This window comes from Pipra filicauda, unplaced genomic scaffold (genome assembly GCF_003945595.2).
Source record: "Pipra filicauda isolate LSUMZ 115617 unplaced genomic scaffold, ASM394559v2 scaffold241_size1546129_pilon, whole genome shotgun sequence".
Lineage (NCBI taxonomy): Eukaryota > Metazoa > Chordata > Aves > Passeriformes > Pipridae > Pipra > Pipra filicauda.
Genome location: NW_024104356.1, coordinates 848,165 through 872,732, shown reverse-complemented (window position 1 = coordinate 872,732; position 24,568 = coordinate 848,165). Strand labels below are relative to the sequence as shown.

The 24,568-nt window shown below is 52.7% G+C and overlaps 2 protein-coding genes across 2 annotated transcripts; one reads left to right on the top strand and one right to left on the bottom strand.

Annotated features, from left to right (window-relative positions):
- The first annotated feature begins 114 nt into the window (after positions 1 to 114).
- LOC113995082 (angio associated migratory cell protein) lies at positions 115 to 4,802 on the top strand. The gene is made up of 11 exons (XM_027734814.2): positions 115 to 241; positions 562 to 714; positions 1,016 to 1,135; positions 1,269 to 1,408; positions 1,501 to 1,645; positions 1,809 to 1,892; positions 2,117 to 2,232; positions 2,586 to 2,689; positions 3,163 to 3,253; positions 3,527 to 3,681; positions 3,945 to 4,802. The coding sequence occupies exons 1-11, from the start codon at positions 154 to 156 to the stop codon at positions 4,018 to 4,020; spliced, it is 1,272 nt and encodes a 423-aa protein (XP_027590615.1). The 5' UTR covers positions 115 to 153; the 3' UTR covers positions 4,021 to 4,802.
- On the bottom strand, positions 4,601 to 24,561 carry ARPC2 (actin related protein 2/3 complex subunit 2). Its single transcript, XM_027734829.2, has 10 exons — positions 24,373 to 24,561; positions 14,656 to 14,690; positions 13,550 to 13,662; positions 11,500 to 11,545; positions 10,734 to 10,920; positions 10,208 to 10,301; positions 7,790 to 7,916; positions 6,295 to 6,395; positions 5,826 to 5,926; positions 4,601 to 5,040 (listed from the first exon to the last, which is right to left on the bottom strand). The coding sequence occupies exons 1-10, from the start codon at positions 24,444 to 24,446 to the stop codon at positions 5,016 to 5,018; spliced, it is 903 nt and encodes a 300-aa protein (XP_027590630.1). The 5' UTR covers positions 24,447 to 24,561; the 3' UTR covers positions 4,601 to 5,015.
- Between the last annotated feature and the right edge of the window lie 7 nt (positions 24,562 to 24,568).

Sequence of the window (24,568 nt, the reverse complement as noted above, 5' to 3'; positions counted from 1 at the left end):
GCGGGGCGGGGCCGGCCCGTCCCGCTGGCGGAAAAGGCGGGGTCCGCGTGCGGGCGCGGGCCGTGGTTAGCTGGAGCGGGAGGGCGGCGGGCGGGGATTGGCCGGGGCGGGGCGCGCGGCGGAAGCGGCGGCGGCGGCGGCGGGCGGGTCGGCATGGAGCCCGCGGAGGGCCCGGGGGCGCTGGGCCTGCACGGCGACGAGGAGATCATCGAGGTGGTGGAGCTGGGCCCACCCGGGCCGGGTGAGACGGGGCGCCCCGCGCCGCGCATCGGGCAGGGCCTGCGGGGGCTCCGGCCTCTCCCGCCGGGGCACCGGGCGTGCTGCGGCCCCGCCCCAGTGCCAGGCCCGGCCAGTATATCCCCTCGGCCCGCGGCCTCTCCCCTCGGCCCTCCCCGGCCTCCTGCCGCTCCCCTGCGCCGGTCTCCTGGCCGCGGCGGCGTCGCGCATCCCCCCGCTGCCCTGTCCCACGGGGTTCCCCCCCGCTCCCACCGTGCCCCCAGCCGCCCCGGGGTGCCGAGCCGGGCGGGCCGAGAGCCGCGCCTTGACCTTCGCCCTCTGCAGATGACCTGGCCGAGGAGATGGAGGACGTGGACTTTGAGGACGAGGGGGCAGACGAGCCCGATGCCGAGGCTTGGGATTCGGAGGATGACGAGGGGGTGGAGGATGGCATGGAGGCGCAGGACGACAGTGAGGTCACGTTCTCCCTCCACTCGGGTGAGTGCTGGGGCCCCCTCGGGACCTGCTCTCACCTTAGCTTTTCCCAGAGCCAGGGGGTGCAGAGGGCCTTGCCAGGTTGCTGTCTCCCAGCCTTCCTGGGACAGCCATCAGTACTCGAAGCTGCCTTGGGTTTGTTTTTGCCTTACACTCTGGCAGAGAAGCTCTTTGGGCCTCCCACCGTGGCAGCTCCTCTCCCATGTGAAGAATCGATTCCCACTGGGTTTGGATCCCCTGGGAGCATCAGGTGAGGTGGGATTGGCCCCTGAGCAATGTAGCCTGTCTTTACTCTCCTGTGAAGCTTCTGTTTTCTGCGTGAGCCTCGACCCTAAGACCAACACGCTGGCGGTGACCGGTGGGGAGGACGACAAGGCCTTTGTGTGGCGTGTGAGTGACGGGGAGCTGCTGTTCGAGTGCTCAGGTGAGCCTGAGGCTGTGCCAGTGAGAGTTGTGTCCCTTCCCAGCTGTGTCTGTCTGGGAGCTGTGCTGGAGCTGTCCTCTTGACCCCCCTTCATGGCTTGGCCTGAGCAGTCTCTGTCCCCTGATGTCTCTAGGACACAAGGACTCGGTCACCTGTGCCGGTTTCAGTCACGACTCTGTGTTTGTGGCCACGGGTGACATGTCTGGGCTTATCAAAGTGTGGCGGGTGGATGCCAAGGAGGAAGTGTGGTCCTTTGAGGTGGGGGACCTGGAGGTGAGTGGTGGAAGCCCTGGTGCCGTGGGGAGCTCCTGGGCCAGCGAGGGGGGACACCTCCTGTGATGCTGCCTGTCCCTCTCTCTGCCCAGTGGATGGAGTGGCACCCTCAAGCCCATGTCCTTCTGGCGGGCACGGCTGACGGCAACACCTGGATGTGGAAGATCCCCAGTGGGGACTGCAAAACCTTCCAGGGCCCTGCGTGCCCAGCCACGTGTGGCAGGATCCTGCCTGATGGTGAGGCATGGGGGCTCTCTGGAGTGGGGAATGTCACCAGCTCTGTAGCAGATGCGCACCCCACTGTCACTATCTGCCCTCCTGCTTCTGCCAGTCTGTGCTGAGTGGGAAGTGGAGGGAAGAGGGCGGCTGTGTCCCCATGCACTGTCTCTGTCTCACCCAGGGAAGCGGGCGGTGGTGGGGTATGAGGATGGGACCATGCGCATCTGGGACCTGAAGCAGGGAACTTCACTGCATGTCCTTAAAGGTAGGGAAGAAGTTTATCACCTGGGGTGCTTCCTATCTGGGGAGTGGCCCCTTCCAGTGGGCTCTGACCTCTGCCTAGGTGGAGAGGTGGCATCCTCCAAAGCCACTGGTGGCTGCCCCTTGCTGCTGGGGTGGTGGCAGAGGCGGCAGGAGGGTGGGTTTCGAGGCCCCCTGGGTCTCTGTGGGGATGACACACAGACCTCATGCCTGCTTCTCACCCCCCAGGCCAGGATGGCCACCAGGACCCCTTGACGTGTGTGGCCAGCAACCAGGATGGCAGTTTGATCATGACGGGCTCTGTGGACTGTCACGCCAAGCTGGTCAACTCCGCCACAGGCAAGGTGTGTCCCTGTGGGCAGGGCAGAGCCAGGAGCACCGGGGACCCCCCAAGCCCCTGTGCCGGGCCAGGGGCAGAGCCAGGAGCGCTGGGGACCCCCCAGGCTCCCCGGCTGGGCTGGTGCACAGCCATTGGCAGCCGGCAGGAGGCGTCCTCGTGCTGTGGGGTGGAGCCGGGGCTGGATGGTTCCACCGGGCTCCTGGAAGGAAGTTTCTCCAATGTTTGCTCCAGGAGCTGAGGATTTGGGGCCGCGTCTTGGTCTGCTGGGGATGCAGGCTTGGTCCTGGGTAAGGAACGGGATCTCTGTGCATCTGGATCCCCTTCCCCCCGGGGACTAGTCAGCTTCCCTCCACACAGGTGGTGTGCGTGTTCAAGATGGAGAGTGTGGCCCCTAAGGCACCCATCGGTGAGGGCGAGGAGGCAGAGTCCAATTCGGTGGAGTCGCTGGGCTTCTGTAATGTGTGAGTGTGGGGACAGCCCCTCTTTGGTGCTAGATCTTACAGGAGTTGTCACAGACAGATCCATTTGCATCCTTTGTGCTTGTTCTGTTGCATCTCTCACCTCCGTCCTCCCTGGCTGGATGTGGAGATCCTTAGGTGTGAGGACAAGGGACACCGGCTGCTCAGTCCTCCTGGCAATTGTTGGGTTTCTGGACTAGCCTGATGGACCATTGTTGGGCCAAGATACCCTCCAGACATGGCTGTTTTCATGCCAGGACATTTTCTTTCTTATTAACCTCGGGCTGGTTGTTGACTCTTGCTGTCCCATTGGCTTTCCTGATTGGGGTGTTTCATGGCTCCGGCCATTGGGTTGTCCTTCATATTCTCAACACACTGCAGCCCTCAGCCCAGGGTTTGCCTTCAACCTGGATCCTTCATACACTTCCATCCCTGCTTCCCCTAGTCCTATGTAATGCCTGTTCCCCTCTCTGCAGGATGCCACTGGCTGCTGTGGGCTACCTGGATGGCACACTGGCTATTTATGATGTCTCCACACAGAGCCTGAGGCATAAGTGCCAACACGAGGTACGGCCCTACCCCCTCTCCTAGGCCTGGGAGGTGGGCTTTGGGCCTGCTGGAGATCTCTCTCAGAGCCCAGGGGCCAGTTCCTGATTTGTGCTTCTCTCTCAGCCCTGGGCTTCCCCAAAGGCAGCTGCAGTCCCTGCACAGAGGATGTGCTTGGCCCTGGGGGCTGGCTCTCCTGTCTGTGTGGATGGCAGACAACATGGGAGGGAGGAGGGGTTACGAGGGGGGAGCTGAGACTTCATGGAAGTTCCCACTGTGTCCCCCCTTCCCCAGTCTGGGATTGTGCAGCTGCTGTGGGAGGAGAGCTCGGCCGTGGTTTACACCTGCAGCCTGGACGGGGCCGTGCGGCTCTGGGACGCCCGCTCGGGGAAGATGATCAGCGAGTACCGAGGGCACTCCGCCGAAATCCTCGACTTTGCTGTCAACAAGTGAGCAGGGAATCCCTAGACTCCTTCCCTGCAGGGTGGAGGGACCAGGGGTGGCAGGGGCCTCCAGCCTCAGGAACTCACTTCATGAACTGTCTCTCCTTTGGGTGCCCTTGGGGTTTGGTCCCAAGGTGGGGACAGACACAGGTCCACGCTGAGACTTTAGGGTCTCAAGAGGGAGTGTGGCAGTTCAGAGCTGGGCCAGGGGTGTTGGTTAGGGATACCAGAGGTCCCCAGCCCCATATCTGAGCCCTGTCTCCCCGCAGGGATGCCTCCATTGTGGTGACCACCTCTGGCGACCACCAAGCCAAAGTGTTCTGCGTCCAGCGCCCCGATCGCTAGAACTGTGCCAAGGGATGGAGTCCCGGCACTGCCCGGCGGCTCGTGTACAGAGGGATGATGGAGATGGTGTCACTACCCTTCTCCAGCGTGTGCTTTGTAATTTTCCAGCCTGCCCTGCTTTGCCCTCCCCATCTAGGGGCCAAGCCTGGGGTTTTGTATGAAGATGACTTTTAATTATATAAATTATTTCACTTAATTGGATGCCATCTACTCTGCTTGTTGAGGGGAAGAGGACCTGGGGAGCTGTGCTCCCTCCTCAGGAATCTCCCTGGCATCCAGTCAATGGCCTGAGGATCAGAGGCAGAGACCCCCATCCTAGCTCTCCCTGATAGGGGGAAGGAGGGAGCCAGGGTAGGAGGGAAGGGTGCAGATTGCTATTTGAGGGTAGGAGAATCATGCTCTGTGCAGTCCAGGAGTTTCCTAACAGAACAGGCTATTCCCAGACCTGAGCACAGTACCCCCAAGTTCACTAGAAGTCATTTGTTCCACAATACAGGAATTACCTCCCTTGGGGCTGTGACTCCAAACACCCCTTCCAGGGCAAGGCCACATGCATTCACAAGCCAAAGCCCCACAGCCCTTTAAGATAGAAAGATCTCCTTTATTAATGAACCCCAACAGTATTTCTTCAGATACAGGAGTTTTGAACTCAAATACTCAGAAGAAAACAAGTTAATATTGCATTATTCTCATAAGAAATACTGCAACTTATTTCTGGTAACATATTGCAAAGCGAAACAGCTTGAAAAGAAAAAAAAAAATTAAAAAAGAAAAGAAATTAAGTCAATCAAACTGGAATTAAAGTTTTGTTTCTTGGAACGATCAAGTCCTCGCAAGCACAGCTCGTTTCTGCAGATTACTCCCCAAACTGTCGTACAGACCCCGATTGCTTGAAATCCTTATGAGCCCACAGAGGTGCAACATTAAAAGCTACGATTATCGGGTAGCAAGTGCCCCAAACTTCGTCCTCCACAGCAGCCTCAGTGACCCCGGCGTTAACGGGTTGTGAACGTCTTCCCCCTGGAAGGATGTACAGAGAGGTCAGCACGGTCCCCAGGGTGGCTGTGGGGCTTGTGGTGGGGCACACACTGCAGCTGAGCTTTCAAAGCAGGCAGGCACTGCTGGTTCAGAACTCAAAGGTGTTTGTGGCTGCAGAACCAGTGAGAGGGGCTGTGGGGAGGGGCTGCCTTTTGCAGAGGGGACAGCCCTCCTGCCTCAAAGCAGAATGCAAAGGGGACATGTCAGGACACACATTTAGAAAGGACACCAAGGGGCTCTGGGATTAGCAGAGGGTAAGGGACATGAGGGAAACATGTTCACAGAATTGCTCTCCTCCCTCCACTTCACTCTGCTGCTTATTCACAAGAGTGAGCCAGCCAGCACAGTGGCCCGGGAACACTCCTGGCCCCAGCCAGCAGCTGCAGGAGCTGCTAACACACCGGGCACAAGGACCCAATCCCATACCCACAAACCCCTAGGGAGGACCTGGCTCCTCCCCCGTCATGAGCTGGAGCTGCCCCAGAGCTGGCCAGCCAACTCTAATATAACAGGGGAAAAGCCCCACAAATGCCACCATGGGCCTGGGGGGAGAAAACACGACACAACAGAGACACCAGGACTCACAGGACCTGCTGGCACAGGGTTTTGCCACAGACCCAGCTCCTTAAAGGGCATGCAAGGCAGTAAGCTGTGAGTCACCCCACAGCACCCCAGCTTTCCCTAGACTGCGGTATGCCAAGCTGAGAAGGAGCGAGCTTGCGGCTGGCAGAGAAGCCCAGACCACCAAGCCCTGCGTTGCCACTCACGTGATTGTTTTCATTTCTTTCTTCTCTGCGTCTGGACGGGCACGGTTCAGCACCTTGAGGAAATCTGACGTTTTCGCCCTCATACGCGTGTGAATATAGGCCTGCGTTTCATTAGGACAAAACAGGGACACGTCAGGATCCTGTCTTCATAGCTGAGATTTCAAGACATGTCAAAGCCAGGTCACTCTGAACAATTACCCTCATTTCTGTTGCCAGAGAGGAAATAAACCGGATCCAAAAGGGAAAAATCCTACTTTGCTGCTAGAATGGGAAGCAAATAGGCACTGCCTCTGCCCAAGAGCAGGGAGAAGGTGGCGATGCATCACTTGCCACCCCTGCATGACTGGGGAGGGCAATGCCAGACCCGAGTGAGTTCTCAGGAGGCACCCCTGCCCCATGCTCCTCCCCTGCAGCACCCAGGTCAGATGGGCTGAAGCCACCCTGTGTCCCCCAGCCCCGGCTCTCATACCTTCGAGCACTTGATGTGATAGTGCAGGTAGTCCCGGAATGTGTGGATCAGGTTTATGGTGTTGTCTCTGGCTGCAGCATTGGTGTGACGGGGGAACAGCACTGAAAGAAGAGGCCAACACAGACCATTAGTGCCTCCTGAGGCTACCCAAGGGCTTCAGGATCCTGCAGTGCTGGAAACTTCCAGGAGTGCTGTTCTGAATGCCTGCCTTGCTCTCTACAAAAAGCCCTTTACTATGACACATCCCAAGATTAAGCAGCACTTAATCTTTATATACAAGGCCTAGGAGCACTTTTCCATATCTCCTACAGCAGCCTGGACACAGCTGTGCAGTCTGTGGGATGCAGGCAAGGCCAAGTGCCCAGAGACGATGGCGCTGTAGGAAACTGCATAACGCAGCATCGGTGCTTGCGAGATGCAATCGGAGGAGTCAGCTTGGAGGCAGACCAGAGCAGTCAGGCTGCTCCAACAATTTCAAGATCCAGTCTGCCCTGGGGTCTTGAAATTGTTTGTGGATCTCTCCCTGGCAGCTTGTAACAGGGACAGACTTGGATACAAGTAGGTGGCTCACTCTTTCCATCAGCTGGTGCTTTGCTAAGTGTCCCACGTCCAAGGGCTGAAAGAACTTTTTGTTTGGGTGATGATCTCACCTGAGACTGTCAGATCAGATAACTGGGAAATTGCGTCTCAACAAGCATGAAGTATGTGCCATCCCAGCCCTGCCATTAGACAACCCTCCCACAGCTGACAGCTGCTCGGACCTCAGGACACCATTCAAGGAGCACCCTCAAACAGTGCTAACTTCACCTTTCCCTGCAGTGTCTGTGCTCCATCTCTGAGCTCAAAACTACAGGAACGCTGGCCTGAGAGACCCTAAAGATGCATCCAACCATTGCACCAAACTTCCCTGGAAGAGACCTATCCCTTTGAACAGGGTAGGGTTTGGACTCCTCAGCACTGCTGCCCAGGGGGAAGTGATGGTTCTGCTGGCCACCACCTCTGCAGGCAGGAGAAAGTGGCTCATCAGTGTTTGGCTCACAGCAAAGAGGGAGAGCTGGAGAAGCAGAACTCACTCACTGCCCCACTGCTGCTCTCCAATTGCCCCTGCTGATCAAGTACTGCACAGGTGCCTGCAGCTGGATAACCTACAATTACACTTGCATGAAACCTTTCACAAGAAACCTCCAGTTTCCACAGTATCACAGCAAAGCCACCCTTCCCTTTGCTCTCAAGTACTGAACTTATTTTGTAGGCAGACACTAAACAGCTCACTGTCCACTTCTGTATCTTCTTGCCCACAGCAGAGCTGAGGTGGCCTGATATAGAAAAGGGACACTCCAAGGGGGGTGGACAATACAGAGTGCAACTCCAGAGTCCCTGCAGCCCCCAGTGACCCACTTCAGCATTCAGGGAAGGTGAATTCCTTTTCGTTTTTCATGCAGCAGCAGGAACCTCTCCTCCCGAGCATGCCCAGGCCTCAGAGCTGTCTGCTTACCAAAGGTGATGTAGCCAATATTGTCGCCAACGGCCGCGTCCGTGTCTTTCAGCTCCAAGGGTGGCTCCCTGTGGCTGAAGAGCACCTGTGGGGCTGTGTGACTGGCCCGGCGACCCTCCTTGAACTCCTGAACAAGACAAAGTGAAGGTGAGTCTCACTGTGACCCTTCAGCAACATGCTGGGAAAGCAAATGGGGTTTCCTCACTCCTACAGGGCAATGAGCTTTCCCAGGGTTGCCCAGCTTTCCCTGAATGGACAGAGTTCATCAGGCCAAACACCTGGAAAACAAGCCTTTTTCCCAGCAAAACCAGCCCCAAATGGATGGCTATTCTGGTTTTATACATGGCTCTAGTGCAGTCCCTCAGCTGTGTTGGCTTTCAGTGTCACGCCCTTGCCATGGGTGTTTTGTGGAAGGGACACCTCAGTCTGAGCAAGCACACAGACAGCACAGCTCCTACTGGAAAATCAACACCATCAATGCTTCCAGTGAAAGCAGGCAGTGCCCATCATTCCAGAGGAACGGAAATTCTCAGGGAGGGTTGCAAGGTCTCCATCACACCCAACATAAAGGCTCTGCCATTTGAGAAACCATCTCCCACCAGGAGCCTGCCCAGGCATCAAGAGGCACCTGCAGGGTTTGAGGCTTGTATGTGAAGCTTGCTCTTCTCAACGCTTCTCTACACCTTGAAACAATATCTTCAGGCAGGGAGATCCCTTCCCCTATAGAACCTCTGACAGCAGCACAACCCCCACTTCACAGGAAATGAACTGTCTGCATTTCAGGAATTGTAAGGACCATCCCTACACGGGGCTGGGAATGTCCAGAGACCATTCTCCTGCCCCAAGGCAGGGCAGCCTCCCCTCTGCTTCACTGACCTCCAGCCCAGCCTACACATTATCAGCCACCCTTGGCCTCTCCTCTGAGCACAGCTCCCCCTGGGAAGGGCAGGAGCATCCATGTCCCTTTTAGAGAACCGAGTAGATTACTGGGATTTCCTTAATGAAATGCTTAGCTTGCACTTCTGCCTGCTTGTGCCAGAGGGTGAAATGGTTCAAATGGCTTCACTGGTTAGTTAATAGTCACATTTTCTCCATGAGAGCCCAGATGAGCAGCCACCATGCCCGGCTGCCTTATGCAAGAGCAATAGCTGGAGGGAAGGAGCCAGAGTGACTCAGAGTGGAAATTCTTGTGGCTGGGTAGAGACAGGGTTTGCTGCTGTAAAAACCAAGAACTCGGGACATGGAGACTCCGGGACAGCCGCTGCCTTGAAGCCCTGCCATCTCCCCAGGAGCCTCACTAACCCCACTTTGTTCACATCATGCCTCCTTCCCTGTTTTAAAAGCTGAATTCCAGGCTGAGGGATATGCTGGCGGAGAAAACCTCAAAGCCAGAGCAGATGCCCTGCCTGTAGCAAATGAACACAGTGAACAGAGCTGCAAAATAAGACTTCCATCACAACAGACCCTGTTCTGATGACGCCCAGCACAGGTAAACTGGTATCCACCAAACTGGGCCAGTAACTTGCTGTTCATGAGCCTGTCAGCAGCACAGCCTGGCACCCCTGAATAGGTGGGTTAACGCTCTTCTATCCCTGGAACACTCTGCAGGGCCCTGCAGGTGGCTCCCCAGGAGGTTCAGCAGACACGAGTGAGGCGGGATGTGTGGCAGGGATGAACACACATACCAGCACGCACTGAGCCTGCCCCAGCTGCACGCAGATGTTTTAATCTCCACAGGCTGCACACACAGGCTAACAGACATGCAAAGTGTTCACTGCAAGTCTCTCCATGCTTTCCAGCTAAACAGCAGTTGCAAAAGTCAGCTGAGTGCAGAAGTATTTGGCATTAAAACTGGTTCAAGCCTGCAAATACAGTTTATTCATAGCTCTGAAAAACTCAAATTCAAGAGCTGCCACACTGAGCTGCTGAGTCTTTCTGTAGCATTAGCAGGAAGAAACTTTGAGGTGCAGACAACTCTCAGCTCCATCTCAGGCATGGCATGACATTGTCTCACCCTTCCTCTCTCTTTACAGCCTTCCCACCACACTCAGCTCCTCAGCTGGCGCTGGTGATCCCTACACCACAGCCAGCCACACTACAGGGCCTCAGCGTGGGGACTGAAGTATTTATTGTGGTCTTTCTCATCTGTAACACATAATATGTTTGATTGTCCAAATGAGCAAGACTATTAATAAAACAGATGCCAGTGCAAGAGCCAGGAAAATACAATGCCTATGCCTATTAACATGTTCTTCCATCCCAGTGCAGCATGGGGCCCCTGCAAAGCATTTACATGCATTAAACTACCATTGTGCTCACTTCAGCCCAACTTCAGCAGCTTATTTGGCAATGCTGCTTCAAGCAAGAAGGCACCTGAATCGAGGACCAGACCCTTTCCCCGTAATTCAGTTTCCATACCTGCATAAACACCTTTCCGATCACCACGTCATCGTCGTCCTTAAATACTGTGCTGAACACAACTGTGACACGGTCCTTTTTTGCCTCAACATACCTGCAGGTGGGTGAGAGGAGAACCCAGATGTGAACAGGAGCTAAGAAGATGATCAACTGGACAAGGAAGCAACTGTATGACAAGGTCAAGAAGACAGAACAGCCATTCACAGGTCTGGCTGCTGAAAATTTCCCCTCCCCTGAGACAAGTATTTGCAGGGAGCAAAACATTTCTGTTGGGAGTGGCCAGTTCCTCTCCTGCATGCACCCACAAGTGCTGCCACTAACAGAGACTCTTGTGTAACATTCCAGGAGCCTGAGGCATGAGTGTTACCCTCGCTGGATACTTGTGGAGCCTAGGACAAGCCCTTATTACTCTACCAAAGTACCAAGCAGTAGGATTTCCTGACTTTCCACCACAACCTACAGCTGTGAGCAGGAACAGAGTCCTGACTGCTGTCCGACACCCATGCTGCTTGGTTTGAACACTTACATTGTCTCATCGTCCCTGTAGTGGATGACTGCTCTTTTTTCTCCTTCTTTGCCCTCTTCCTGGAATTTGAAATACTTCTCAAAGACTGAAGCAAAGCAGTTGCGCTTCAACATGCCGGCTTGGTGCACAATAGCATCCTTGTCTGCGGGAAGGTTCTCCAGGTCGTAGAGCAAAGAGACATTGTAACCTGGGAAGGGACAGCCACCAACCTTAATAATCTATGTAGGGCCTTAATGAAGGCAGAGACATTTTCTCTTTAAAGAGACACCTACAGTCCCACCTTTGCCTTAAATCCTCCCAAAAGCCCCACGGGTGAGTACTTCCCACTCCAAGCATGGCCAGAAGCCATGCCTGAACTCAGCACGTGGTCATGGCAACGCTCCTGGGGCTCCTTCCTGAGCTCCCAGACACAAGTGCTGGCTGAACTGCTCCCCAGTTTTTTGCAGTGAGTAGGAAGAGATATTGTCACAGGTAACCATGGTTTTCCTGTGTCTCACAAAGCTTCTTTGAGAAGAACAAAGACCCAAACCCTGAGGAACAGAGGCTTCCTGGAGGAGGGCTGCATAAAGAATTACAGCTTGTGCTGCAAGCTACTTCAGCCCTGACTTACCTAAGCCACCTTTTAAATTGCCATTCATTGCACAGAGAGCCACAGATACCAAGCTCTTCAAGTGCAGCCTTCATATAAGCATTTCTGAGCATTACTTCAGTAATTTTGGAATTGCATTCACACAGACACACAGAGTAAACATTATTGCAGGGTTACCTGATTCAGGATTTACCAAGTAGCTTCCATAGACTTTCTTCAATACCTAGAAAAGAAATTAAACATTGAGAGCACAAGCTATCAAGAGCTGTTTCTTCCTGCACGGCCTAAGCCATGTTTGGCCTTCATTTAGAAATATGGGCCTCCCCTAGTCTAAGTGAATTTGGACAAGTATTATGTCACCAACTTCTAGTACCATTGGCTGCTCCTGCTCTAGGGAGAACTCCCTAAATATCACTGACAGGGGACACGCTACATAACAGGACTCAAAACTGGAACTTTTTCAAGTTCCTCCTAGTCTTGAGCTTGCATGAGGAAGAAATCCCCTTCCACATAGCAGAGTCTGACAGAACAGATCTGAGGGCTACAACCATTCCTCCCCTTCAAAGGCAGATGCAAAGTGTGCCCAGTCCCTCTCCTCATGGGACGGCAAGTTCAGAGCAGGGGTCAGGTGCACTGTGGCCCGGCGATCACCTGCCCTGTCTCAGCTTATTGCACAGGACAGATGGGCATGGAGAGGAGACTGCCAGGCAGCTTGAATGCCTCCCAGAAGCAGAACCGCCTACAACACAGCAAAAACCTTTCTTCAGACATAATCACTGCTGAATTTTACATCAATGGCAATTTCCAACTGAGCCATAGCTCTGTGTCAATGAGGGGGCCGGAACAGGAGGTATTTTACAGGGAAGAACACAAGAATGCTGTGGCAGAACTGGCCCTCCTGGAATGACACCCACTACCACGTGGAAAGGATGCACAGGCTCTCTGCATGCGAAAACGTCTTCTCAGCAGAGGGCTGCTGCAAGAGATGCCCTTAGCAGGAACCCCACTCTGGATTCTTCACAGCGCGGTTTCACAAAAAAACAGAGCAGAAACAAGCTCCATCATCTCCAGGGAAGTACAGAAAGCAACAGTTTGCTAACTGGAGATTTCAGAATGTAATTTCTATTCAGTCAGCACTTCCAAGGAGGAAGTGCTGCAAGTCCTGCAGAGATCCAGTTTTCCTCTAGAAGTTTAGGAAGTTGCCTTCTACCACTACCACAATGGCTGCTGGTGCACAGTGGTGTCAGCCACTTGACCAGCACAGTGGTTCTCTTGGGATCGCACACTGCACCGATCCCCACTAAATATGCTGGGAGGGCTCCATCATTTGGGCTGCCTGACTTACTGTTTGCCAGCAGTAATGCCTTCAGTGGTAGACAATGCTGCTCCTAGAAAGCTCTGCATACAGGAACCAGGAAAGCAGGACACTCAGTCTTATCTGTTCTGACTTAGGTAAGTCTTGCAGCCATTTGCAGGAACTCACTTTGGGTTCAAATCATCTGTTTCTCACCTGACTCAAAATAAACTGAGGGAGCAGTTTCCTTGTTTTCTTCCAAGGATAGCCACCCAGAGGCAAAAGCCTGTTGAAGAGCCTTGGGTGAACCCTATTCGCTACCATGTGGAGATTTGAAAACTGACTCAGGAACTGAGTCACACTTCCTGCCTCGCCGCCCAACCACAGCTCAGAGAGGCTTCTTCTTTCTACCATAAATGGCCCTCTGCAGCCACAGCCCATTCAACAGGAACTGAGCCTGCAACTCCTCACAGCAGCAGTGAAAAGGGAACCCATCTGCAAATCAAGGTCTGCACACACAGCAGGAGCCCAGCACTGGCTCTCAAGTGTGGTTAGAGTATGAAGAGAAGCACATGGAACCCCAGATCTGTCTTGGTGCCTTCCTTCATTTGTGGGCTCAATACACCAGTCAGGGAAACTATTTCTATATGGTCAGGGTTCACACTAATTTGGACTTGCAAAATTAGTGATGCCTTTTGCCTTTCAGGCTGTAGAGTCATATAAGATGACTACTTATTCATGGGAGAGTGTGAAGACAATTGCCCTTGTCTTCCTGCAAAGTGGGACTCCTGGTTGGCACAGGGCTGCTCCTTTGATCAGTGTGAGATGGGAGTGCAGATGCTTCTCTGAGGGTCAGATGTTGGATCCACCAACATCGCAAGGGCATTGCTAACCCAGTATTTGTAGGCGTTAGGCCCGGAGATGCTTGCTTACCTCATCAGCACCATGTTCCTGGAGTTCCTTGTAGAATTTCAGAGAAATACTGACCATCACTTTTGTCTTGTCTCCATTGGGGTTTGAAATATGGTAAAGGACTCCATCAAAGTCTAAGAAGCAAGCAAGAAAAATGTGAGGGAACAGGAACCAGTTTCCATTTCTGAGGAACGTTTTCCCTACATGTTCCAGGAACCGCATAAAGCAATACTATTCCTCTTGCTCCAGCCCTCAAACGTACAGCAAGAGAGAAACCCGCAATTAAGGAAAGTGGCAATGTCATGTAGGGAGATCTGTTATCATTCACAGGGCTGAAACAGTTTTGACACCTGTCCCTCACAGAAAGCTTTAGTCTAGTGTCATTTAGCATCCCCGGCAAATCCACTTGTGCTCAATGCAGGAGGATACAAACACGCAGAGACGGGAACCTTCTGGATGGCCAGCACAGAAAGTGACTGACGTGCCCACCAGGCCAGAGCTGCAGCCCGGAGGAGAAAACATCTCTGCCAGCAAAGGCAGCTCAGCTGCTGCCCGCTGTGACAGCTTCCACTTCACTGCAGAATGGGCAGGGAGGCCAGGAGGCAGGGAAAGGCAACCCTCCAGCAACCCAGCAAGCTCCTTCCCCATGGAGCTCTACAGCTTACATAGGCTCTTGATAACAGAAGCAAAAAAATCAGTTGCTGAATGAGCACTTGAACTTCCTTTGCATTTCTCCTCCTGGAGAGCAAACATCAGGTGATGAATTCATTTTGCCTGTTATCCTGAGCCAGCTTCCTATCAACCCAAACCAGATGGTGCTAAAGACCTCATAATAGGGCACCAAGGGCAGGACTGGAGAACAGGCTGGAGCTATGTAGCAGGGACACACCAAACAAAGCTCTGCCACCACTGAACTCACTGCTTTGGGGAAGTTCCAGGGAAAGCAGATAGATTGAGAAAATAGTGGGGCAGCCAACAAAGCCCCAGCTCTAGGGATACTGCAGTGTCCACACCGTCTGCGCCTGCCCAGCAGTATGGGCTGAGGTTGGGCAAACCAGGTGCAGCTGTGGGCGGACTGTTTGAGCCAGTCCTTTGTTCAGAGAAGTCAAGAGAGCTGCAGAGCTTACCTGCAAATGTTACTTCTACTGCCTCTGGTTTATTTCTAAAAAGCAAAGAAAACAAAGGAGATGAGAACTCAAATAGCAGCCTCCAAGCTGTGAAGGAAAGAGGATTAATTTCCAATGCCTTATTTCTCACAAGCAGCTCTTCCTGAAAACCCTATCTCCTGCTGTTCAACTAGTACATAACCTTAAACGAGATCTTGGATTTCTCCTCATTCCCATAAGCATGAGTTTTATCCCAGATGACATAAAATAGACCTTGAAGCTGGGACAGGTTGTTATTATTTGTAGTTTATTAGTAGATTTTGACATCACAGATTTCCAGTTAGAACTGCGAAAGCTGCTCGTCACTAAGAAGTTCGTTTTCACAAGTGCACTCTCTGTACAGATCAGTCATAACACAGGTTTGGGGTCAGAGGCTCTTTTGTAAGGTCCTGCAATACCAGTTCGTGGAAGGGGCTGAGTAATCCTTCCTGACACAGTGTCCCCTTTCCATCAACACCAGCTCTGCAAATGCGTTGATATAACTCACTTGCAGAGAAGACCCCTTTTCCAAGTCCAGGGCTAGGAGCAAACCACAGAAGGAAACTGTCCAGGAGTGAGTTTCATTCTGCCCCCCTTCCAAAACACCCCAACACTTTGCCAACAACCTCTGCAGGAAAAACTGTAGGTCTGGGTTTGCTCTAACACTGCCCTGAGTGGCCTCTGGGATCCCTCAGCAGCAAGGCCCCTCGCAAACCAAAGGTACACCACATCTTACACTGTGACTATGAAGATTAAACTACATCTTAACAAACCTTATTTCCAGGTTGTCCATGATCTGTAGAAGAGTAGGACCCCATGAAAGATGTAACTGCTTCTGGAAAGTAATTTTTTGGGACTGGCACTACATAATGGCTTTCACAACTCTGAGGGGACTGGTATTATATAGGTCACTCTCCAGCAAGGAATGATGCAAAGGTATCTCCACTGCTGAGAGCAGGGGTGAAAACTGAGCAGGGGTAAAAATGGCAGTCTGATACTGTTGTTTCACATCATATCTCCACTTATCTTTCAAAAGTGGGTGGTAATTAACAGAGTACAGGCTAATGCTGCTGCTAACATAAATCTAGTCTCTAACAGTTCATTCATACCTGTCTGAACCAACATAGTGAAATAACTCCTTAAACCAAAGCCTGTGATCTCAGCTATGTTGCTGCTGCTGCCCAGAGACAAGCTTCAACCTTTTTGCTGAAACTTGTTCTGTCCACACACTCGTATGGTGCTGGGTACTGGCTACACCTCAGTACATACACTGAGAAAGGGGGAGGGAAGTGATGATTCAATATCTACTTTCCCAAATCATATTCTGTAAGGATTTAAATGATTTTATCTCAGCAGAAAATACTGTTCTTTCATCAGCTTTTCTGCAGTCAGCCTTGCTCCTGGAAGGCAGAAATGACCACAATGTGCTAAAACTCAAGTTGGGCAATACAAGGGAGACTAAAGCACTGAACATCACTGATCCCAGACCATGCACCGAGTCAACATTTTACTCTAGTGGAAAGGGAGGAATTAATCCCCAGACAGAGATCCTAAGTAGAAATGACGAGGTGTTGCTGCTTCTTGAAAGTGATTACCTGTGAAAGGCAACAGCTCTTTTTTGTCTGAAGACTGGGGAGCCTCTGTCTTTTGTGCCACATCCCTGAAGATAAAAACCACACACTTGAAAGAAGCAGTGCGAGCGCACCCAAAGCAGGTCCTTTAGTTTAAGAGTTGTGCCAGCTACCTGTGACCTCTCTTGCTTTCATCTCCACTTCCCAGCTGGGCCTGAGACAGGCTCAGTGGACATCCATGGTGGCACATTTAGCTCGGGCTCTTGGAAAGGGGAGCAATTCCCCAAGATGCATCCAAGGCATTTCTGCTCACCGAGGACTGCTCAGAGCAAAGATGAAAGAAAATCCCACTGATCCCACTCGGTCAGTCGATGCAGACATGTTCTTCTTTTAGAGCACCACACTCAGACGTGGGAATCAGCTTGGATGGCAGTATACATTTTTATAAAAAAAGAAACCTATGTAGGAAGCTTTAAAGATAGCACAGCCAGGCACATGAAAGCTAGGAATATTAAAGAGGAGACATCCTTAAACCCCTGTTCCATCTTCTCAGAGTTATGCCTTTCAAACCCCATTTCCCATGCACATGGAGCTGACACCTCCCGGAGCGCCGACTCCCAGAACAGTCCTCCGAACACAGCACCTCCCTCTCATAAATGCAGGGAAGCAGCTGACAGCCAGCGCACTGGAGTGGTTTCGCCGAGAAAGGACAATTCCCTGTTTGCCCGCCCAGTATCTCGGGGGATGGTAGGAAGATCACTGGTCGCATTATTGAAGAAGCCGAGGAGACCACGTACCCGGAGCCGGTTGATGGCTCTGCACGAGAGCCTTTGTTCTGCACACAAAAGCTCACCGCTAGCACGGCCGGTTTTGGGCCTGTCTTCCTGCAAGCATCTTCTCTTACAGAAGTTATTTTAACGCTGATTTCCCAAGTGGCTCAGTTCCGGTACTTGGGGATGCTGAGGAGGGGAGATATTTAAGGGAAAAGCAGGTAACTGGGCAGAACTTCGGGTGCTGAATATTCAACTGCTTCCCGGCACAGCCTCACTGAAGCGAGGGCTCACGTGAAAGGAATACAGAGCTCCTCGCAGCCACGCTGGCGCAGTCACCTACGGCAGGGTGAGTTTTCTGCCTCGCCGGGCACACACCTGAGTAACCCAGGCCTGGCCTGGCCCAAGGGAGGACAGGGAGTGTGGCTGGGAGCAAAGTGAGCTCTCTTAGCCTTTCACAGTTAAAGAGCTTTACAATCACAAAGTTTAAAGTGCTTCTATTTATTTCCCTGGCTCATCTCACCATAACTACCCTGGCTACTTGAAACGTTTCTACAACAGAAAAACCACCCCTTTTGCTACCTGAACTGTGGTTCCCCCAACAAGAAGTCCCCAGGCAGAAGACAGAGGAGCTCACCAGCGTCTGTACTTTCTGGATGAGTGACAGTGCTGCAGGTCTCACGCACATGATCACTTCCCCTCGACCTTCCACCAACCTCATCTTCCGCTCACAGAAATAGCAGTGGAGATGTGCTGTACACCCTGTGGAGGCACAGCGTGTCCTCTCTGTGTTCAGCCCTCCCTGCTCTTGCAAAGGCTCAGAGGATGCACAGCACGCCTGGGACCGAGCCTGCATCACTGCAGGGTGGGTACCCCTTACTGTCAGGTTAGTGGCGCAATCCCAAAGAGCTCTGCCTGGTCCAGCATGCTCTGGCATCCCGTGCCTCTGTGACAGGACTCTCCACACCCACAGTGGGAATCGGCAGTTTAGCAGCTCGGTGCAGAGTGACTCTAAATCCCAGCCATCTGTAAGTCCCAGCCAGACTGTAAATCCCAACTGGGCAGACAGGAGTTCAGTATTTGGGGTTCACTTCTACCCCTGATTCAAGTATCTGAGAAATAGACTAAGCCTAGCTAGGCTCAGAGGAATTCAGACAGAACAGCCCATCCACTCCTGGGGCAGAAAGCTGCTGTGACCCCTGCAAGCTCCTTACCCATCAATGCTACCTGAACCACAGCCTCCCCCAGTAATCTTCCCTGTTTGCTACCCTCTGCCCCAAATGGACAATAAAACCAGCTCCTAGCAGGAATAACTTAATGGCTTCTCTCTGCACTAAACACTGAATCCAGACCAGACCTTTCTGCAAACCCCTGCCTGAATTCTGATGCTAAAATGGCAGCTGTTCCCAGCAACAGCAGCAGTCCGTTTTCTGATAACACTTATCAGGTTTGAAGTCAAATCCACACCAAATCCCACCTGCCCTCTGCTTGTAACAATAAAAGACCCTGACAGGTTTTATGTCTTCTTGCCTGCATTCCTCCTATTCATCTCCAAATGGCTCCTACACCCTGTCTATCTAATACAGAAGCAGTTCCAAATCAGATTTTTCACCCCAGCAGAACATCCATGTAGAGTCACAGTGCCCGTGGAGAGATGCCAGTGAGCACTTAAGAGCAATAGCAAATCTTTTTTCTGACAGCATTTCCTCTATTTTGACTCTGACAACTTCCAAACTTCCTCGTTTTATTCTCAGGCCACAGATGCACTTAGCCATTTGTAACAATAAATTTAAGACCAATGAAGACTTATAATGATTATACAGAGCCTTCATCTTCTGTATTAAAAAGACCTAGCTGCAAATTTGGCTGACAACCATACTGAAGCATTTCCACATCACAATTAAGGCCTGTACCCAATAATGGAGAATGGCAATTATTTTAAAAGCTGCAGGCATGCAGATACTCTAATCTCTTGCCCCAGAGGAGGCGGGGAAAAGGGGTATTTCAAAGCTTAAAGCTTCAAGCAGAGCTTTCACATCACTGGAGTCGACACACAGTTTGGATAAAGTGAGCCAGATTCAGTGACAGACTGCAGGCTCTTGCTACAGAAAGGTCACCCCAATAAAAAAAATTATGAGCAGTGTCTAAAATTATCTGAACAGTGCCTCCACTCCTGAGCCCTGCTCAGCTAACAAAAGCTTCCCTACGTAAGCCGCAGGAGCATAAGTAATCAAAGAGCTCCCATAGCTCTGGCAGCACACCCACCACGAACTCGAGCAGGAGTGCTCTGTCAGGCACAGAGCAGTGTACGGCACCCCCACACGTGCCAGCTCTCCCCTCTCAGTTAGGTGACCTCCTCGTGCCCAAGCTTTTCCCTTGATATGTGCCCAATAGCCTGGAGGAGGCTGGCTGGTAGGAAGGCAGTGGGATTCACAGCAAACCACAGCTGGTCCTGCAGCATGGAGGCACAGGCAGATCCCCTTCCAGCCAAGTATTCGTTCCAGTTGTGGGTAGGTAGTCCACAGTTCCCCACTGCAGTGATCCAGAACTGTGGCAGACCTCTGGGGAAGAGCCTCATTTTGCACACACTATTCACTGTGTTTCTTTAGCATAGTGATGGATATCTACTCTTCTCTGGTGTCAAGCACTGGTGGCTGCAGCAAGAACCACTCTCTGAGGATAAAACAATGCAGGCCCCTCTTGGGAACCCAAGATGAAAACTGAAGCTGGAGCTATGACAGAACCACCTGTGAAAGCATAACACTTTGCAGATCTCGCTTCTCTTCCCTTCTGTGCTGTTGCTCGAAAGCAGAGCACTGCCTAGTTCCAGCCAGAGGTGGTTCACAATCCACCATTAATGCAGTCACCTTCCCTGGTGGCTGAAGCAGGATGTGTTGTGTCTCAGAAGCTATGCTCAAACACCTACAGCACCCTCAGTGAACGTGGACAGCCAGGGTGTACAAGTGCTGCCCATGCCAGCTGAACCCAAGGGTACTGCTTTCTGCCAGCACCATCGCCTGAACACACATCAGAGTCAGGCAGGTTGAGTTTCAGCAGGTGAGGTTGTGGGGGGAGATGTGCAGCTCCAGGCTGGGCTTGGGAGGACAATGAGCCAGCACCTGCCACTGCTGCTGAAGGAGGGAGACCTGATCCCTGCTCCGTGGCTGCACCATGGCAAGCAGTCGTCAGACAACGAATGGGATGAGGAAACTCATTTAGGCTAAAAATACCCAGTTTTGCCTGTTTAATTTTAACCTAGGTCACTTCCCCAATCCTGTTTCCCTTGAAGCCACAAAAATGCCTCTGTCAGCAAGAAGGAAGGGGTTTTGATGGGGCTGCTGAGGATTCCTGAAGCACCAGAGCCACGTATGGCCACAGCCACTCTTGCAGGGAGTTTCTTAGTGGTGCCCCGCAGAACTCAAAGCTCCTCTACCCTCCCAGCACAACCGACAGCCTCCAGATGCTCCTTGGCCTCCCCATCATGAACTCACTTTGCATGTCACATCACAAACACCAAGTTCACACTGCCTGGTTTCACCCAGGGCTCAGCTTCTCTGTCTGAAAGGCTCAGCTCCGCAGCCCACGAGCACCAAGTGACCGCAGGCGGGAAATACCATCAAGCAGGCGGGTGCAGCTTCAGCCCAGCTCACAGGAACTGCTCCGCACCAGGGAAGTTCAGGCTTCAGCTGATTTCCTATGCAGCTAATAGTCATGAAGCTTTGCAGATTTGTACCTACTAATAGCTGTAAAGAAACCAACAATTTGATTTGAGATTCTCTTCCCTCCACCCCCAACCCAGGAAAAGGCACACTGTTCTTCAACTATGCAAATTTGTTTTCTTTTGCACAGTGGGTAAAAAATAAGTAACAGTTTGAGATTGATGATTAATTTACCAAAGATTTAGGGCAAGTTACGTATGATTGGAAAAATCAAACCCTGAGAACAAAGCCCTTTGCCACACTTTCACTGGGATCAGTTAAATTAGAGCAGGACAAAACTGGATAGCAAATCTGTTTTGGGAAGGTGTTCCTCCCTGGGTGCTAAACAGAACAAGTATTCACCAGACACAGAAGACAATAATCAAAATGTTTTACACTTACAGTGTTTGTGGGGGTTTTTCCTGTCTGTGTGGTTAGCAAAGGGAAGCAACGATGAGAAACAAAAATTTCCAACTGGTAGAGCTCATGCCCTCACATCACATTTCTATCAGAAATGGGAAAACTCACCTGTGACTCCAGCTTCTAGGCAACTTCCCAAGTACAAACAAATTAGTGAAAAGCTTATGGAACAGTTTATTCTCTTGACACCTACAAAAGCTTTTGAGCCACCCTCATTTCAACACACTTATTTCCATGTACTGACCAGGTATTCCCACACTGCATCAGTTCAATGCTTGAAAGCTTCAGCAGCAAATTCCTAACTCAAGTTATTTCAACAGATTCTGGTAGGTTTAGACCTTTGTTTTAAAATGTGGTTGGTTTAAGAGAGTGGATTTAAACCAAGAAATTACAGTACTAAATAAAGAAAAAAAACAACAGATGCATTTAAGTCCATAATCTGTTACCACCTTGATCTAAATATCACCTTTCAATGGTGGCTGTCCAAGGAGGTGAGATACTATCCCATTTACAGGTGGATGCTGACAAGCACCAAGGACCTTGTCAAGGGAGGACTCTCAGAGGTGGGTTAGGCCCTGCCTCAAGTTCTGCTCTCTATTCGAAGTCCTGCCAAGGCACCTTCCATGCTGGGAACTCCAGGGACAGCTGATGAACCTCCACACAGAGCAGATTGGAACATATAATATACAACAATAGTGTTACGGCAGTAATTAGCTCCAAGTTCTAGATGTGACCTAGTTCTATATGACATGGTGAAATGTGGAGTGTCTCCCACCTGACAGTCCAGGAAAGCTCTGTAGGGACCTGCCATACCACGGCCACACTGCAGCCAGGGGAAGCAGAGGGGAATGACATGGCCCATGTCACAGGGCAAGTCTCTGGCAAAGGATTTGGAAAGAAACCCCACCCTGCCCCACTCCCAGGCTGTTGCTGAAGCCACCAGGCACACCTGGCTCCAGGACAACCACTGTGGACCAATCCCTGCATTGCATCTGCTGCACTCCTGGGTTAGAGCAAATAATGCAAACCCAACTCTGCCCCAGTGTCCTGACTCGCTCCTCCCAGTCACTGAATCCTTCAAGGCTCGACCTTGCCCTGACTGTCCTGTCTTCTTCCCCAAGACACACCTTGGAACAACCATCACCAAAACAGTGAAGTACGTGAAATCCCTTCCTGCCTCCAGGATGAGCACCACAGGAACGAGCCCAGAGCCGTGGCCGTAGGGAAAAGAAATTTCACATGAATAAATATTGCATAACACCCATTCCTTAGAAAAGAGAGAAAAAAAATGCACCTCACTGTGCTGGACTTGCCTGGACAGAAGGATCCCCAGCACAAGCACATAAGAAAATGCAGAAGTAAATAACTTCCTCACCTCCAGCTACACACTCACGACACAAAACTTATCTAGAAATGACATCTAAAGAACACAACATGCCATAGATGACTAAGAGGCAGAAGCAGAGCACCATCAGCTGCGCTACGGATCGATCCAGGAACAATTGGTACGTCAGGAAAGCGTGCCAACGCGCAAGTGAGGTGGCTCTGCTGCACAGCAAAATGGAAAATTTGGGAGTCTGCAGGCTGGTGCAGGGCGAGCAATGCCAGCTCTGCTCACATGGAGTCAGGGGTTTGGGGTGCATTTAAACCTGCAAACTGCCCCCTCCACATTCACACCAACACAGGGACACACACACATTCTTCTCTCTCCAGCAGGAAGAGTGCCTCGGAACAGACTTGTGATGGACAAGCTGTCCTGACGCACACTATTAACCTCGGTACATGGTGTACTTTCTAATGGACGCAGCTGCAATGCTACACTGGGCACCTGGGAGCTCTCTCTTCCCAGTTTGGTGCCTGTGCTCCAGGGAAACCTGTTGCATTAAATGATCAGTCTCAAGAAGAATCAACATCTGGGAGCAGCTCGGCTATCAGCAGCCCGTGAGACTATTTTATGAAAAAACCACCAAAACACCAACCTGAGCAAGAAGTCAACTGAGAGTGTGGGGAAAGCAGAGGAAGTGGCCTCTGTCAATGTTCGGCATACAAAAGGTTGAGAGCTTCAAAAAATCGTTGGAGAAAAAGGTGACACAGAAAAAGGCACCTGCCTGGGGGGGGGCCCTTTCCCGGAGCAGCCTGAGTCGTGCTCTGTGAGGCGCCAGGGCAGGCTCCACCCCAGAGATAACACCACGGCGCTTTGACTCTCAAGACTTAGTCTCTGTACAAAGGTGTCTCGGCCAGCACACAGAGCAGCGAGCCCACAGGCAGCTCGGTGGCAGATTCATACGTTCATATGCAGGGACTTCCTTCCAAGCTAAGCTGTGCCTTCACAAGGATCTTTACAGCTCTGGTGCAACACTCGCAGTAAAAAATCACCAGCTTCCCAGGGACTAAACTGTCCCAGCAGAGACGCAGGTGCAAACCAGACCCCCCAACCCACACCCAAGGCCAGGACACCCACCAGGCTGGCACCAGGGGCCGTGGCTGACCCGGGGGCCTGCATCCCTCCTCCTCGAGAAAGCAAAGAGGGAGAAAGCTGGAATGTGCTCCCCATTCCCAAGGTGGAAGGCCGAGGCCGCGACTCGGCACCACAGGCTTCCTGTTCCTCGGCTCCCCCCACACATTCGGTACCAGCGCTGGCATCACGCCGATGAAGTCTGCACTACCCAAAGCAAACACCCCTGCAAACCCACCTTCCTCCCTTCCCAACTTCCTCCTTGTTCAGGCCCTGTCCTCCAGCTCTGCCTCCTCAGCTCATCTCAACACTGCGATGTCAAACACCCTTCCCAGATCCCTCCTGCTCCTCCGGAGCTCCCTACTGCCCCATCAACCACCCCACCCAGCCCCACTCTCCCCTCTCCACTGTCTGTCCGGCTCTGCTTCTTCATTCCCCAGGCCCTCCCTCTGCCCATCCCCGCCGCCCCCAGCTCAGCTTCCCCACCCCGACCACCCTCCTCCCAGCCCCCGCACCCTGCAGGCCCCCACCCCGTGCCCGCTCTGCCCTCCCCGCTTCCCGGGTAGCTCAGTGCCCGCCGGCCCGGTGCCACCCCCCGTCACGCTCTAGTCCCCCATCCTGCCTTGTCACCATCCCCACCCTCCCCCGGCACGCCCCGCCGGCCTCTGCCCCGTGCCCGGGCGGCGGGCACACAGCTCCAGCCCCGCTCAGCCGTCGCCGCGCCCCCGCCCCTCCCTCAGCCCGCGGCCCCGTCCCCGCCCCGCCCCGGCCCTCCCTGCTCCTACCCGGCGGCCGCGCCCTCGAACTTGAGCGTGAGGGTCTCCTCGATGATGCGGTTGTTGACCTCGAGCAGGATCATGTCGGTGCCGGGGGGGCTCTGGGGGAGCCGAGCCCGCTGCGCGCACCGGGGACCCGCCCGACCCTGCGCCGCCGCTTCCGCTCTCGCGCGCGCGTCACGTCCGGCCCGGCGCCGCCGCGCGC

Coding starts and splice junctions, on each gene's coding strand:
- LOC113995082 (XM_027734814.2), top strand. CDS start 154: ATGGAGCCCGCGGAGGGCCCGGGGGCGCTGGGCCTGCACGGCGACGAG. Junction 1,409..1,500: donor TTGAGGTGGGGGACCTGGAG/GTGAGTGGTGGA, acceptor CTCTCTGCCCAG/TGGATGGAGTGGCACCCTCA. Junction 2,690..3,162: donor TCGCTGGGCTTCTGTAATGT/GTGAGTGTGGGG, acceptor CCCTCTCTGCAG/GATGCCACTGGCTGCTGTGG.
- ARPC2 (XM_027734829.2), bottom strand. CDS start 24,446: ATGATCCTGCTCGAGGTCAACAACCGCATCATCGAGGAGACCCTCACG. Junction 14,691..24,372: donor TTCGAGGGCGCGGCCGCCGG/GTAGGAGCAGGG, acceptor TTTGCTTTTTAG/AAATAAACCAGAGGCAGTAG. Junction 10,302..10,733: donor TACAGGGACGATGAGACAAT/GTAAGTGTTCAA, acceptor ACCCACCTGCAG/GTATGTTGAGGCAAAAAAGG.